Source organism: Marmota marmota, unplaced genomic scaffold (assembly GCF_001458135.2).
Source record: "Marmota marmota marmota unplaced genomic scaffold, marMar, whole genome shotgun sequence".
NCBI classification, from domain to species: domain Eukaryota; kingdom Metazoa; phylum Chordata; class Mammalia; order Rodentia; family Sciuridae; genus Marmota; species Marmota marmota.
In genome coordinates, this window is record NW_026000037.1 from 37,285,982 (window position 1) to 37,302,456 (window position 16,475).

The following is a 16,475-nucleotide window of genomic DNA, read 5'->3' on the forward strand; positions in this document are numbered from 1 at the left end:
AATTCCTCAAGAATATTCAGATGGAGAGATTTTAAAATATGTTATCCCCAAATGACTCCTTCCTTGAATCATAAATATGGATACTTCTCTGTTGCAAATTAAGGATAATAAAGAATAGTAACCTCTAAGGAAAACTTTCATCTACAAAGCCTTGCAATGTGTATGCTACAGTATTTTGAAAATGAACTCTGCCTATGGTGAGAGGAATGGTGATCTCTGCATTTAAGTATGCCATTATTTAGCAGGTAGGAAAAATTGTCACTGATAGTGATTACTAGTAAATAAGACTTTACTAGCTCATTTAAAAAGATGGTTTCCAAATGCAAATAATGCACAGTACTTGTACATGGAAATAACAGTAAGATTGAAAAAGCAATGAAATATTTAAGATGTTGATTGTTTTGTAAAAAATATGAATTAATATTTAAAGAATTGTATATCATATGCCAACTTCAGCATTTGGGATGTCCTCTTACCCTAATCTTTGTGAACATAGTCATTATTTCATGATAATATTTCATAAATATTTATACTTTTTCAAGGAGGTTTTTTTTACCTCATTCTTCAAATAAAACACTGAGAGCTTAAAAAAAGAAAAAGTAGATTATGACAAATGAGGAAAATTGCAAATCCTTGTTATGGAGATACTCTGTGAAGTGACTCAGATATACTGATTTTTACTTCTGTTAAACACAGCACCACTACTAAGGTCATCACTGCTAATGACTACCACTGTCAGCAATAATTAGAAGAATAACTCCTTATATTTATATAGATTTTTACACCTTACAGACTTTTCACTTATTTTTTATTCTCACAACAATAATGCCAATGATAGAATATTTTCTAAGGAAAAAAATCCAGTGGTAGCAAAGAATATGTACATAGATGTTCATCCCCATGTTAAATATAATGATGCAAAGTTGAAATATAAATGCCAAGCTTTATCAGAATGTCTTAATAAATATAGTCAGTTCATTTACTACACAGTGAACAGTATAATTACAAAATTAATACATCAAAAAGTAGAAAAATTGTGTTATTCTAGAGGGTAAAAAAATGAAGAATATAAAATTATATGGATACTAATATTACAACTAAGGAAACACTTCTGTGTATTTGGATCTGGCTTCGATGGTAATATGGTCAAATATAAAAGTAAAATGTTCCAGTTATTTTAGTTTTTCAGTGACACTGGTATTGTTCATTATACCATATACGTGTTTATTACTGTAAAATAAAATTAAAAGCATAACTTATAATAACAAAATATTTGTTAAACATATGATTACAGTTAATAATGCATCTTTTTAGGGGAGACTTTTTACCAAAAAATGATTGTAGGTTCCTTTTCAGTAGAATGTGGGCTTTTCTTTCCCAACTCCACCAACCCTTGAGCATTTGATCACTTGGGGTGATTTCAAAGAACACTGGTGCCTGGCTGTATCCTAAGAGATGAATTTTTCAGTGGATTTGGGTTTAAGCACAGGTATTGGATTGTTTAGGTGTGTTGTTTTTTTTTAATTCTCTGTCTATAATTCTATTGTAGCTTGGGTTGAAAATCACTAATACAATCTTAAGAAATTGTCTGAATTTTCATCTTTAGAATAAGACTTTCAAGAATAAGAATGCTATTTGGATGCTAATTAGACTGATCTAATTTAAGGAATTTTAAAAACAAAGTATCTTTATACTATCAGAATGGCAAGATCAGTAATCATCTTATTCATTGTTAAAAATAATATAAAATAGAATATTGGTGAGAGATGAGCACTATCCTACACTGTTTGTAGAAATGTAAACTGAGTGTATTGATCAATTTCACTGAAGGGCTTAACAATATGTCTTCAAAGCTTTTAAAATATGGAAATCTTTCTGTCCTTGCTATTCCACATTTAAGAATCTATCGTTAGAAAATAATAGGACAAAATGGCAAAGATATATTAATAAAAATGTTTATCATAATTTTGCCTATAATAGTAAAAAAATGGAAGCAATCAAAACATTCATGAGTGGGTTGATTAAATTGTGTATAGATCAATAAATGGCACTAGTAAAATGATTCTGTAGCTCTATGTGAGTTAACATGGGAAGATGGTCACAGTATGTGGATAAATGAAAAAGTTATAGCATTATAGCATGATACTAATTTATTTAAATATATATATACACACACATGCACACACGCGCACGCGCACACACACACACACACACACACAGAGGCAGGGAAAATCCTGAAAGCTATATAACTAAAATATCAATAGTCATTGTTTCCATAAGTGTTTTTATATTCTGCTTTATACTTTTTCATACATTCTAGGTTTGTGGAGGGTTTGGGGTTTTTTCATTAAAACTAAGTACTAGTTTTACAAATAAAAATGGAAATTTTAAAAAATGAAAAATATATATCTTCAAAAGTGAAGCTTTGCACTTTTATTTCCCCAGTTGAATAAACTACAAAAGACTCTCCCATCTTCACCCTAATTGTGAAAAACAAGCTATTTGATATTCAACAAGTTATTTTTTAAAATGCCACACTTTTTTAACATGTTTATTTTTCCAAGTAGATTAAGTCCCAGTAAGAGATATAAAATCATCTCTGATACAGTTAATCTAGTTACAACCAATGAAGATGCCATGTAACAAATAAATTGAAATGTATCTTAATATCCATAATTACTAACAGGGTTTCTTTCTTTCTTTTGCATTTTAGGCAGTTCAGGCCCATCATCCTCCATAGCCATAGCTGGCACCAATCACCCCGCCATCACAAAGACAACGTCTGTTCTTCAAGATGGCGTCATCGTCACCACCGCAGCTGGAAACCCACTGCAGAGTCAGCTGCCCATTGGGAGTGATTTTCCTTTTGTTGGCCAGGAGCACGCACTTCATTTTCCACCCAACAGCACTTCAAACAACCATCTTCCACACCCCTTGAACCCCAGCCTCCTCAGTTCTCTACCTATCTCTTTGCCAGTGAATCAACAGCATCTCCTAAACCAGAATCTATTAAATATCCTCCAGCCTTCAGCAGGAGAAGGCAAGTCTGAGATCAACCTCCACCCTTTAGGTTTTCTCAACCCGAATGTAAACGCTGCTTTAGCTTTTCTCTCCGGTGACATGGATGGGCAGGTATTACAGCCTGTTCACTTTCAGCTCTTAGCTGCTCTGCTTCAGAACCAAGCCCAAGCAGCTGCCATGCTTCCCCTGCCATCTCTCAATCTGACCATCTCAGATCTTTTGCAACAGCAAAATACCCCTTTACCCTCATTAACACAGATGACAGCCCCACCAGACCATTTGCCAAGCAATCAGTCAGACAACAGCCGAGCTGAGACCCTTTTAACCAGCCCCCTGGGGAACCCTTTACCAAGCTTTGCAGGCAGTGACACTACTTTTAACCCCCTGTTCCTCCCAGCTGTCACTGGGGCCTCAGGATTAATGGCCTTGAATCCCCAGCTGTTGGGAGGTGTTCTGAACTCGGCATCGGCCAACACCGCTAATCATCCAGAGGTTTCCATAGCAACCTCCTCCCAGGCAACCACTACCACAACCACTACATCATCAGCAGTGGCAGCACTGACTGTCTCAACACTTGGTGGGACAGCAGTGGTGTCAATGGCCGAAACATTGCTGAATATATCTAATAATGCTGGGAATACACCTGGTCCAGCTAAACTCAACAGTAACTCTGTGGTGCCACAGCTACTTAACCCTCTACTGGGGACAGGTCTGCTTGGTAAGTTAAATTTTTTCACAAATTTTTTAAAAAGAAACGTTTTTCTAATTCTATTTTCTCCTTTTTAAAAACTCCATTTTGTCACACTATTTTTTAAAATGTTTTTGTTATGTCACAGCTTAAGGAACTAAATATAACAACACCCCACACGACCATAGTTATACAAACATGAGAATGACTTTTTCCTTTTCCCTTGTTCTAGCAATACTAAATATTATTTTAGTCTGCTTTCTCTTCTAATTCTGATGCCACCTAAACCTAACCTACCCATCATTCTCTTAAGCCAAGTAGCATCTTATTTTTCAAATAATAAAGCACAGGTACATCTTAAAAATAATTTTTATTTCAATTTTAGTTGGTGTGGCATCACAGGGTTAGTATGAGCAGCTGCACAGTGGCTGGAAACAGCTTGAGGAAGTGTTTTCCAGGTGAACCCTAAATAAACAAATCTAAACACTTGTCCAGCAAAACATAAACAAGGCATAAAAACACTGAAAGCTAAAGTCTGTCCAAGTTCAAGGAACAATCCCTCTAGCTGTTGCTAGATTTCCTCAGAATTATTCTTTTTAGATGTTTGTGGCTTAAAAACAAAGTCTTTCTTATGCATTGTCCTCTCTCAAAGAGTTAGAAAATGATGTTAAGCGTATTTAACTCTTGAATGCAGGTAACTATAATGTAAAACATAGGGATGGTGTCCATAAAGTCCAGAAGCATATGCAAATACACATGATGTGGTCAAGGCCATGTTCAGTGTGTAAAAAAAAATAAGTTTATGTTTCTAGATATTACGGACATCTTTAATAATAATAATTAGTTTTATCTGGCATAAATCATTGTAATTAAAAAATCTAAGTAGCATCACAAATCTACATATTTCAAGTTATAGGGGAATTTCTATGAAATTGTCCTCAAAATAATTTCAGTACTTTCAAAACAATTTTGAATATAAATTTAGTTATTAAATAATGCTAATTAATTATATGATAGTTATCTTAAAGATTATGATAATGAATTATTTTGTTTTGTTAGTTTTCCTTACAATTTTAATTTTAGGTGACCTACCTTATACTCCAAAACAAAATGCATTTATCTAAACTAAATCTCTAATTTTATTTGGTGGTCTTTATTTATGATTGTGGCTTAATAATGAAAGTTTATAAACAAGGCCTGATCAGACCCACTCATTTAAGTTATCTGATCAAGTATGTATGATTACTAAAATATTTTAGGACTAATTTCTACCTTTAATTGTAGACATTCTCATAAAAAGAGAGCCAAGAAATCACATAACATTGACACTCAATATATAAGGATTAGTTAATGAATAGAGCAACTTCTAAGTAAGTAATCTTTGCATGATATAAAATCCAAAAACTAATTATGCAAGATAAAACTAAATAATAAAGCTACCCTTTCTTTACCACTTAGTAAGACTTTGAGAAGAAAAAAAAAAGAAATGAAATGAATAAATGAATTACCCATTAAGTTCAGCTTCTAGTTTTGTTTTAGGAATTCTCAGGTACAAAGACAGGCATAGGATCTCTGAAGGATCACATTGACTTGTATTTATGTTTTTCAAACTGTAGGTGATATGTCATCAATAAACAATACTTTGAATAACCATCAACTGACTCATCTACAGTCGCTGTTAAACAACAATCAGATGTTTCCTCCAAATCAGCAACAACAGCAACTCCTCCATGGGTACCAGAATCTCCAGGCCTTCCAAGGACAGTCCACTGTTCCTTGCCCGGCTAACAATAACCCCATGGCTTGTCTGTTTCAGAACTTCCAGGTACTCACCTTCCACTTTTGTAGAAACCAATGTCTGGGTTTGTTTAAATATTTACTTTGGGGGAAAGAGTGAAAAAAGTAGATTTTATACCTTTTTATATCTATTTACTGTTATTTCTCAATATTGAGTATTATTCAATAGGCCAGTCCTTTGTACAAAGGTAATTTTGTTTTATGTAGTAGTCTTTTTTGAAACTCCGAATGTCACTCTCTTAAACGCTTTTGTCTTTCTCATTGCACTCTTGATTAGGACCCTCATCCTTATTAATATACCCACTGACCTCACTTCTCCAGGCTCAGCTTTCAGCCCTGATCCTGGGCTTCTGCCATATAGTCTTTTATTTCTATGAAGTAAATTAATCCCTGATAGATTAAGGGGTCTGATGGAAGAAGTACCACTAAATAAATATAAGAAGAAAATATATAAGATTTTAAATATATATATATATATATATATATATATATATACACACACACACACACACACACACACACACACATACACACATTTGTGTGTGTGTGTGTATGAGAGAGAGAGAGAGAGAGAAAGAGAAAGAGACAGAGAAGGTTCTGTAAGCAAAACAAAAAACCAAAAAGTCAAAAGAAAAAGAAGTAACAGAGCTGACTATATAAAACTTTTAAATCTCTGTACAATATCAAGGATATTCTGAACAAAATTAGACAACCAACTGGTAGAAAGATATTTATATAATATATACCAAATCATTGACACCTGTAATATAGAAAGAACTCCTATGAATCAAGAACAAAAAAGGATAATTGATTAGAAAAATGAACAATACATATAGATAATTCATAGAAAGTGAAATATAATTTATTAATAAAATACAAAAATAATAATCAAAGTTATACAAATTAAAATGCTGTGTCCATCAAAATGATGTATCTATTTCTGACAAGAGTATGACGGAATTGATTTCTCACTCTTTTGTTAGTCTGTTTGAAAGCAGGAGGGTAATTTGGCAGTATATAAAGTTTTTAAATACACATATCTCTGTGCCCAGAAGTTCAACTTTTATGTTTCCATTTAAGAGAAATCTTCAAATGTGAACAAAATGGTGCATACCAGAATTTTCATTACATGAATTAAGTATCCATCAGCAGGAAAATAGTTAAATGTGTTATAGTATATCCATCTACCTAGTAACTTAAAAGATTAACTAGACTTAAACAATCCAATATGGAAAAAATCTGTAAGACTAAAGACTTCAATACTGCTCTATTGCCAAAACAGTACTACAGTAAAATTACATTCATTTTGAAAAAAAGGAAAAGGAAGGAAGGAAGGGGGAAAGAAACTAGGTTTCCTTTATAATTCACCTACACAATTTAACATATTAAAAAGTCTGCAAGGGCTGGGGATGTGACTCAGTGATAGAGTACTTGCTTAGCATGCATGAAGTCCTAGGTTCAATTCCCACCCCCCAAAAAGTAAATAAAGTGTCTGCAAGGAGTGCTCCAGCACTGGTTACTTCTGAAAAAGGAATGGAATAGGAGTGGAGTAGGTATTTGGGGTGCAGAACAGTGATGTAGAAAGCTTTTATCTCTTTTGACAATAATAAAACATTCACATGTATCTTGTATAATAAAATAATTCAGAAAGGAGGAAGAAGTGTTCAACCATGTCACCAAAAAAAGCAAGCAAGATAAAGCCTGAAGAGAATTCACTAGACTTAGCTATTAGTACTTAACCAGTGAGTTGGTAGAATGTAGTTTTGGTAGAGTAATGGGAGCAGGAACCAGATTGCCATAGATGGAATGGTGAATGGAATATTAGGTGTGTATTATGCCAGGCCCAGTGGCTTACACCTGTAATCCCAGGTTCTTGGGCGGCTGAGGCAGGAGGATCACAGGTTCAAAACAAGGGTGAAGTGCTAAGCAAGGGTGAAGTGCTAAGCAATTCAGTGAGACCCTGTTTAAATAAAACACAAAATAGGGTTGGTGATGTTGCTCAGTGGTTGAGTGCCCCTGAGTTCAATCCCTAGTACCAAAAAAAAAAAAGAGTGTAGATTACATTTTCAAAACCTTAACTATGCAGAACATAAGAGAAATAGGGAATACTCCATGGGGAAACTTCAAATAGAACACAATTTTAAAATATGGAAGCCATGCACATGATTATATGCCAAAGGAGAGAGCCACAAAAGTGAGAGACTGAGCATGAAGAGAAGGAATAACAAATGAGGCAAGATACCTGAGGGAGAGGGCTTAGCATCCAAAGCCTTAATGGAGAGCTTACCCACAGAGCACAGAAGGAGCCCCTCTTATCCTGGGAAGTAGGACAAGACAGAGGACAGGTATAGTTGCTGAGAAATGTGTGCTGTCACAGAGCAGGGAGTATCAGAGGTATAAGAGAATATGAGAACTCTTATCTGGTGGGCTGCATGCTCTAAGTAAGGTCATTCACTAAGAATAATGCAGGAGATGGCATAGCCACCAGCCTGAAGAAGTAGAGGAAGATTTGAATAGTTGTGGAGAGTAAGAATGATATCTAATGAGAAGATCACAGGATTGAAGGGCAGCAATGGCCCATAGTGGAGGTTGAAAGCCATAAATTCCTATCCACAAGGTATCCAGCACCCTCAGTGTAGATATAAGTAAAAGAGGCAGTTGAAATGATCCAAGATTGAGATTTTTATCTGGTAAGTATAGACAAGAGGATAATAGCAAGAGAGTAGTTGATGTGTTGTTGTATCCAAGGTTGTATTTTAGTTAGGAAGGGCATAGAAGCAGAAAGGGAGTGATCATTTCAGGGTAGGGGAGATCCAAAGTATCAAGGGTCTGGAGGAGCAATTTTCAGATAGATGTTAATGAGATTAAAATAACCTTGAGGACTTTGTCAAACTGTACTCGTCCTTCCTGTTCTAAAATTCTAATGTACTCCTCTATAGGCATTCTCTCCCTTCACTCTCCCCAATTCAGAATCATTTCTGCAGTAAGCCATGGTCACATTGACAGCGTGGGGATATCTCTTAGCCAACAGCTTGATGAGGTTGAGGAGTTAGCATTATTAGCCCATCTGAAATCTTCAAAATATAGTGTCATATCATCAAAATATTTTATCATTAAGGAAGGAGTCTATTCATTTTCTTTATTTTATTATAGATTGCATTTCACTTAGTTAAATAGAATCATCAGTGAGTTAAAAATCAGTGGGCTAAAATTTTCAAAATCTGGTTCTTTTGGTTTGGTTACCTGTGACTTGTTACCCAAGCTGCAAAGACCTTTAACCTCACAAAGTAAGTGGGTCATCATCTGAAAACATCTAGTGTCAACCACCTCAGGCTTAATTCTTCTAGAGAACATTAAAAAAGAAAGAAAATGTGTTAAGTGATTTTTAACCAAAGAAACAGTACTCAAACATGAACAAGATGTAAGCTTTTCTATGTGGGGTGACTTTTTCTTTTAATTTTGAGTCTTGTTTATTATATTTCCTTTCTTGTTAGGTCTGCTTATCTTTTTTATTTTTTATTTTTTTATTTATTTTTTAGTTGTAGATGGACACAACATGTTTATTTACTTCTTTTTCATGTGATGCTGAGGATAGAACCCAGTGCCTCACACATGCTAGGCAGGCACTATACCATCTGAGCTACAACCCCAGCCCAAGATCTGCTCATCTTTTGATAAGCTTAAAATTATGGCCTTTCTCCTCAAGGCCTTTAAATTTTTCCCTCTCTCTCTCTCCCTTTCTCTCTCTCTCTCCCTCTCTCTCTCTCTCTCTCCACCTCTCACTGCTTCCTGTCCATTTCTTTAAGGTAAGAATGCAAGAAGATGCAGCTCTCCTAAACAAAAGAATAAGCACTCAGCCGGGGCTTACGGCACTTCCTGAGAATCCAAACACTACACTTCCACCTTTCCCAGATACACCTTGTGAGCTGCAACCAAGGATCGACCCAGCTCTTGGTCAGCAGGTGAAGGATGGACTCGTCATGGGTGGCCAAGGTGATGCTTCTGTAGATGCCATTTACAAAGCAGTCGTTGATGCAGCCAGCAAAGGAATGCAAGTCGTCATCACCACTGCCGTCAACAGTACCACTCAGATCAGCCCTATTCCAGCTCTGAGTGCCATGAGTGCCTTCACTGCCTCAATTGGTGACCCACTAAACCTGTCCAGTGCTGTCAGTGCGGTCATTCATGGGCGGAACATGGGAGGTGTTGATCATGATGGCAGGCTGAGGAATGCAAGAGGGGCTCGGCTGCCCAAGAATCTAGACCATGGCAAAAACTCAAATGAAGGAGATGGGTTTGAGTATTTCAAGTCAGCTAGTTGTCACACATCCAAAAAACAGTGGGATGGGGAGCAAAGCCCCAGAGGAGAGAGAAACAGGTGGAAATATGAGGAATTTTTAGATCATCCAGGCCATATCCATAGTAGTCCTTGTCATGAAAGGCCCAACAATGTCTCTACACTGCCATTTTTGCCTGGGGAGCAGCACCCAATACTGTTACCACCAAGAAACTGTCAAGGGGATAAAATTTTGGAGGAAAATTTCAGGTATAATAACTATAAAAGAACTATGATGAGTTTTAAGGAGAGACTAGAGAACACTGTGGAAAGATGTGCGCACATTAATGGGAACAGACCTCGACAGAGTCGGGGATTTGGAGAGCTGCTAAGCACTGCAAAGCAAGACCTAGTCCTAGAGGAGCAGTCTCCGAGTTCCTCAAATAGTTTAGAAAGTTCTCTAGTCAAAGACTGCATCCATTACAATGGAGACTTTAATGCCAAAAGCATTAATGGGTGTGTGCCTAGCCCTTCAGACGCTAAAAGCATCAGTAGTGAAGATGACCTAAGGAATCCAGACTCCCCCTCTTCAAATGAGTTGATACATTATAGACCAAGGACGTTCAACGTTGGCGACTTGGTCTGGGGCCAATTCAAAGGACTGACTTCTTGGCCTGGAAAATTAGTAAGAGAAGACGACGTTCACAATTCATGTCAGCAAAGCCCAGAGGAAGGGAAGGTATACCAATCTTTATCCATTGTCAAATACTAACCTTTGTTCAGATATCAATTATTGTTTTTTGTTATCATCACTTTGGATTCTTTGGATTTGAATTTAAGATTCTTCATGACTCATTGAGGTCTCACAAGCTTCTGGAGCATAAAATGAAGAGGGGATGGTTATAGTCACCAAAATGTCATATCAACAAGGGGTGAGTTATGAAGTATTGATAGATCCCCTTAGGCTTAGAGTGGATCTAGCCCAAGAATGAGATTTCCAGAATTTTGTCAACTCTGCCTTCCTTCCCTGTGTTTACCTATTTCTTTATTTCATAATCAGAGGAGGAAGGCAAGTGTCAATCACTGGGAAAAAAAAATGTGGTTAACTGGGGGAGGGTCTCTGAATATGGCAGAGGTAGGGGTTCTACTAGGCAACAGGAAGGTGGGGGAACAATGTCTCCTGCATGTGCTTACATGTGACACATAGGACTCAGCAAGGGTAAAAACTGGGTGGAGTTGCAGCAAGAAGCAGCAGGTAATGTCTGTGAGTTCAGAATGGTGTCTCCTTTCAGGAAAAGTTCTGGGCCTTTGTAACATATGGAAATGTTTAACCTCACAATCTGGTTCTACTTAACAGAATCTGATCACATATATTAAATGAAAACTCTCCATGAAACTACCATTCAATTTAGAAGAAATTAGTAGGAGTTTTCTGGTCTTTTCCCCTTTTACAAATGGTAAAATTGGTCCACTAGGCAAGAAATATGTGGAATGTTTAAAGCAGAAAAATTTATATTTGACCAGAAGGAAATAATTATACCCATTCTCCTCATATGATGAAAAAACATAATTTTTTATCTTCTTAGGTAATAAAAATTACTCTTACAGGTATATATTATTCTGTTAAAGAGTATATTACATGAAGCTATTTTAATTCTGCCCAAACTTTCACTGGAACTTAGGTTTAATGGCAGGAAACCAAAAGCATTTCTGCCAGCACAATAAAGGATTGTCTTTCTCCAAAGAACCAGGAGGTCCTTAAACCCTTACTTGTAGTGCCTAATATATACTTGTCAAGATACACTCTGGGAATAATGTTTCTAGGTTTGATAAGAAAATGAATTCCATACTCCTATTCTCAAAACATTTTATTCTCTGTGCTTTCTGAGACCAGACAAGCATTCCTTGGGTTGATAAACCCAAATATTTTTGACAGTTTATTTAAGAAATAATTAGAAACAGCAAAAAATAGACTTTTATGATATAAATGGAACTGTTACAAATACAAGATGTAGTCAATGAACTGTTTTTCCATTTCTGTGCAAATGAACCAAGCCTCTTCATGTGCCATTTTATAAGAAGCTGAACTAGAAAAGAGATTATGGCCCTCCTTCCCAGAAAACATCCTTCCTGTCCTAAGTGCCTTGTCTAAAAATCTTTTTTTTTTTTTTTTTTTGCCCTGGATGGAACAAAGGCATGTATTTTTAATACATTTCACATTGAACAATGATCCAAAGTCATTTTTTTGATTAATCTGTTCTAAAATCCTGAGGATGAGTTATTCACTGATGTTAAAATTTCTTTTTAAAAAAATCATGTTTTAAGAGTACAAGAAGTTATTTTGCCTCACCTAAATAAGCAACTAGTTTGTATTCACTATAAAGAAATAGTAACTCTTTCTGGAAATCCAGATTCTTCTTCTTTATTTTAGGCAATAAATTCTTAAGAAGAGCATGACATTGTTTTTGAAAATTCAATTATTCAAATATTCCTCCTCCCATTGACTAACATTGTAATTTTGCATTCTCAGGTTAAAACCTTAGTATCAAGATACATTAAAAGCATTTTAGTAATTCAGAAAACCTAATTTAAAGCACACATTTTAAGATGAAAAACTGAAAACATGTAATAAAATATTAGTGATAGCACATGAAATATTTATCATCAAAAAGCAAGATATAGCAGCCTTAAAAGCTCTCGGGCACTCAGCATTTTTAACAACCTCTAGTCTTTTCAGGATCCATCTCACTTTTGCACATAAAAAAGCAAACCACTACTTCACAACATTCTTTTTTATCCTTTGGTCCACAAAACAAAGGAAGGACTTCCTCAGGCTTTATTTAATGATGCCCAGGGAACACAATGGTGCTAGTTTATAATACCAGAAAAAAAAATAAATTTCAACAGGCCTGACTAACTGCAAGCCAGGTATCCTTTACTTGATGTATTAGTGACCCTGGTTCATCAAGAAAAGATTAAACTATTTCTGTGTAATACCAAAGCATGATTTATTTGAAAAAAGGTCTGTGGTAAAACATCATTTTTAATTTGCCCTCTTATCCAAGTGAATCAGTTATGATGGAAATTTTATTTGCATAGAATTCCTTAATGCTCAGCAATGTTAGATAAATAAAGCCTTGTACATTAATAACTAGGCTTCTGCTTTTTAAAAGGTAAGCAGTGCTTTAAGTTCCCTTCTGTATACTAAAATGCCTGACATTTTAATAAAGTCTACAGAGAATGAGAGAGACTAATTCCATAAACAACTTATTTATTATAGTAAAACCTTATTAATTCCATCTTGCTGATGTGAAAAGTTGGCTCATTTCCCCTAGTGTTTATCTTTGAAGTTTTGAAAAGTATAGGTTTGCCAAACATTTTAAATAAACCTTCTTAGCCTCTTAGCTTTATACTATCTCTGTGTCCACCAAAGTAAATTAATCTAAGATCCTGTCAGATCCCACCAGATAAAAAATCTATGTTAACTCAAGTTTTAAAATAGATTTATTATCCCTCCTTCCATTCCATAGCCTGTCATTTATATTTTCAGTTATACCCTTCTTCTCAGCAAACTACCTCAAATTCTTTCTGGAAGCAGGCAAAGAAGAGAAAACAACAATTAATTAACATGATCACAGATTACTATTTGAAAGTGAGCTGGATCCTCTCTAGTTTTCATGTTGCATGAGTGGTCTTTGGTCTAGGTGAAGCCAAGGGTATAGTTGGAGTACTGGTATCTTCCAAGACCTGAGATAGCCACCTTGTCTTTAAGTTCATAATTAGCAGACTCTTTGTTTGTTAGAAAAAAATGGCTTAGTCAGTTTATGACTTTGGAAAGGCATTTTTAAGCTTTGGTGGGTTAATATATATAACAGAATGATAATGCATTAGAAATGTTCTACGGTTCCTGAGATGATTTCCAAAGCATCACACACTGCATGAACATAGTCTAGAGGGAACTTGTGTTGATAGAGCAGTGTGGTAGAAAGAGGCATGGACTTGGGCATTCTGAAGTGAGCTTAATCCAAACTCTGTCAGTTAAGTGACCCTGTGTAGAGTTATTACTCTCCCAAGGAGCTGCAACCTCCTTACCTCTCAAGTGGGAATATTAATTCTTACCCAGAATGCTATCTTTTAAGAATTAGATAAGATACCACAGCTAGATTGTCTAAGCAAACAAAAGTGGCTCAATAAAAATTAGACTCTTTATCCCTATTTTCTACGTCAGACAATATATTAATTTGGAAGCCACAGTGATGGGAATGAAGTAGTTGACCTCAGTTATTGTTGAAATTGTTCAAGACTATTTTATGAACTTTGGCATATCACGTACAAATTGGCATCTGATTGTAAGTTAGTATTAGCTGTTAATTTCAAGCAAGAGTTCTACCTAGAAGCATTTTAAAGTACTCAGTTTGTTGAGTGAACTTGAAAGTTCCTCTTCCCTCAATGTTTCCAAAAAATATCAACTCAGACTTTCTTTCCCTACCTTCCTACCTTCCCTGCATATACAGACACCAATATCAATTAGTAGAAATGGTGGTTAACAGTCTATGAAAAGTTGGGCTGAATCACGTGTGTACTCCTGTTCTAATACTGAAGCTATACAACAGCACTAGAGGGTGTTGGGTGCCTCGTATTGTACTGTTTAGGAAGTGGCATCTCCTTACTAATGTTTTTCCCTTAGTTATCAGTTTGTAATAAAGTGTGTTATAGGATATAGTTATATTTGTTCTAAGTATACCTGTGCAAGTTTCTCTCTGAACCATGAACCTTTATCATTTATGGTTTAGTCGCCAAAAATAGGACCTCAGTGCTATGCTCTAATACACAGTCGTGTCCAGAGAGCTCTGCTTCCAGATCTTGGCATGGTGTTAGGGAATTCTTGGAAAGGAAAGTGGCTACCCTGGCATTTCACACATATGCCATGTTGGGTGAAGATTCTTAAGCCTAAGCAACTATGGGAGGAAATGGAAATCTTTATGTACTTATTATTTCAGTAATTATTTTAAAATAAAAAAATGCTCATTTTCTAAAACATATTTCATAACTGTCATCGGCCACTTTTGATCTTACGTGAACTAGCCTGAAAGGGTTGCCTCTCATGTAATAATAATCAAAACATGAAATTCTTGGATATTTTTCAGCATAGATCATTGATTTCACTCTTTTTGAACATTTTCACATTGGTTTTCATGTTTCATTGTTCTTACAGCTGATGTGTATTCTGACCTGAGCCAAACTTAAGAAAGAATTTATTATCAGAGTGGTACCAAATTGTCTCTTTTCAATGGAATGTCTTTTCTTGGACATGTAGAGAGATACTTCTAATTTCCAGGAAAATGTCTATAAAAGGCATAGTGGGGCAGGCACCCCATTCTTAGAATCACACTTGGGCTTTTTTTTTTTTTTTTCACATGGTTGTATTTGGCAGGTATCAATTAAAAATAGCTCTCTGAATATCAGGCACTCAAAATTGACAAAATTCATTATTGTTAAAACTCATAATCAAATTTACTTGGGAGCAAGACACTTTCAGTACGCAAATTCAGCATCATACCTTTGACAGTGTGGTGCATAAGCAAATATGGCTTCCCTCAGAGATTGGGCCTAGAGACCCACCCGGGGTGATGTGCCCTCCTTCAGAGTTTAAAAGTTTTACTTAGAAGAACATTCTTTCTGTGACTGATTCTCAGTGTTAACTAATTTTTTTTCCCTTGGTAATACAATACTCTATTGAAAGTGTTCTTTGTTTATTCACTTTGCCTTATTCTTTAACTAAAACTGTTAGAAACTAGTCCTTTTTCTTTGTACCCAATCAAGGTCCATAATATTTAGGTTGCATTTCAGCTGCTAGTGTGACAGGGAAAATCAGTGCTCCGTCAGCACCAGAGTCTCCTTGGAAAGGAAACAAAATAGTTTTTGGAAAGTAATAAGGTGTAAAATTCAGGCCAACAAAGCCACTTCCTGATCAAAATTTGAAAGATAACAAGAATGAAGCACCAAGTAACATCAAGAAATGCGACTATTGGGGAAAAAAGACTAAAGTGAGCAAAAAGCTTGAGTAAGACTGTAAACCCTACTGTAGTGAATTGTAGAATATAGTGAACATTTTTCATCCTGAGCAAGATTAAACAGGAGTGGGAGGCCTGTCTCCCTTCACACAGGTAACTGAGATCTAGCGCAGGGTTCACAAGCCTGACAGCACAATTTTCACATAGATAGCAGTAAATGGAATCTGAAGTCTGAGGCATACGCATGTGACATGAACTTTTAAACACTGTTTTCTTAGAAATGGAGTTTATCCAAAACACATAATTCTGTTTATGTATTGTGGACTGACATGAGATCTGCTATCACATTTAGAGCACTTACTTTCCTCCTGTAATATAGTTCTGTAGCATTAAAAACACTGTTATCAAATGCAAAAAGGAGCCGGAGTGGTGGCACACACCTGTAATCCCAGTGGCTTGTGAGGCTGAGGCAAGAGGATCATGAGTTCAAAGACAGCCTCAACAACTTAGCAAGGGCCTAGGCAACTCACCGAGACCCTATCTCTAAATAAAATTTTTTTTTAAAAGGGCTGAGGATGTTGCTCAGTGCTTAAGAGCCCCTAGATTCAATCCCCAGTACCCACCACCACCCCCCCCCCTACAAAAAAAATCAACGCGTACACAACACACACACACACAC

At 35.9% G+C, this 16,475-nt stretch overlaps 1 protein-coding gene across 1 annotated transcript in view; it reads left to right on the top strand.

Annotated features, from left to right (window-relative positions):
• Mbd5 (methyl-CpG binding domain protein 5) overlaps nucleotides 1-16,475 on the top strand; it is a 405,383-nt gene that overhangs the window by 372,245 nt on the left and 16,663 nt on the right. The window contains exons 12-14 of the mRNA XM_015479159.2: nucleotides 2,687-3,739; nucleotides 5,326-5,534; nucleotides 9,313-10,521. Of these exons, the coding sequence (XP_015334645.2) occupies nucleotides 2,687-3,739; nucleotides 5,326-5,534; nucleotides 9,313-10,521 (2,471 nt within the window). The remainder of the gene's footprint in view (nucleotides 1-2,686; nucleotides 3,740-5,325; nucleotides 5,535-9,312; nucleotides 10,522-16,475) is intronic.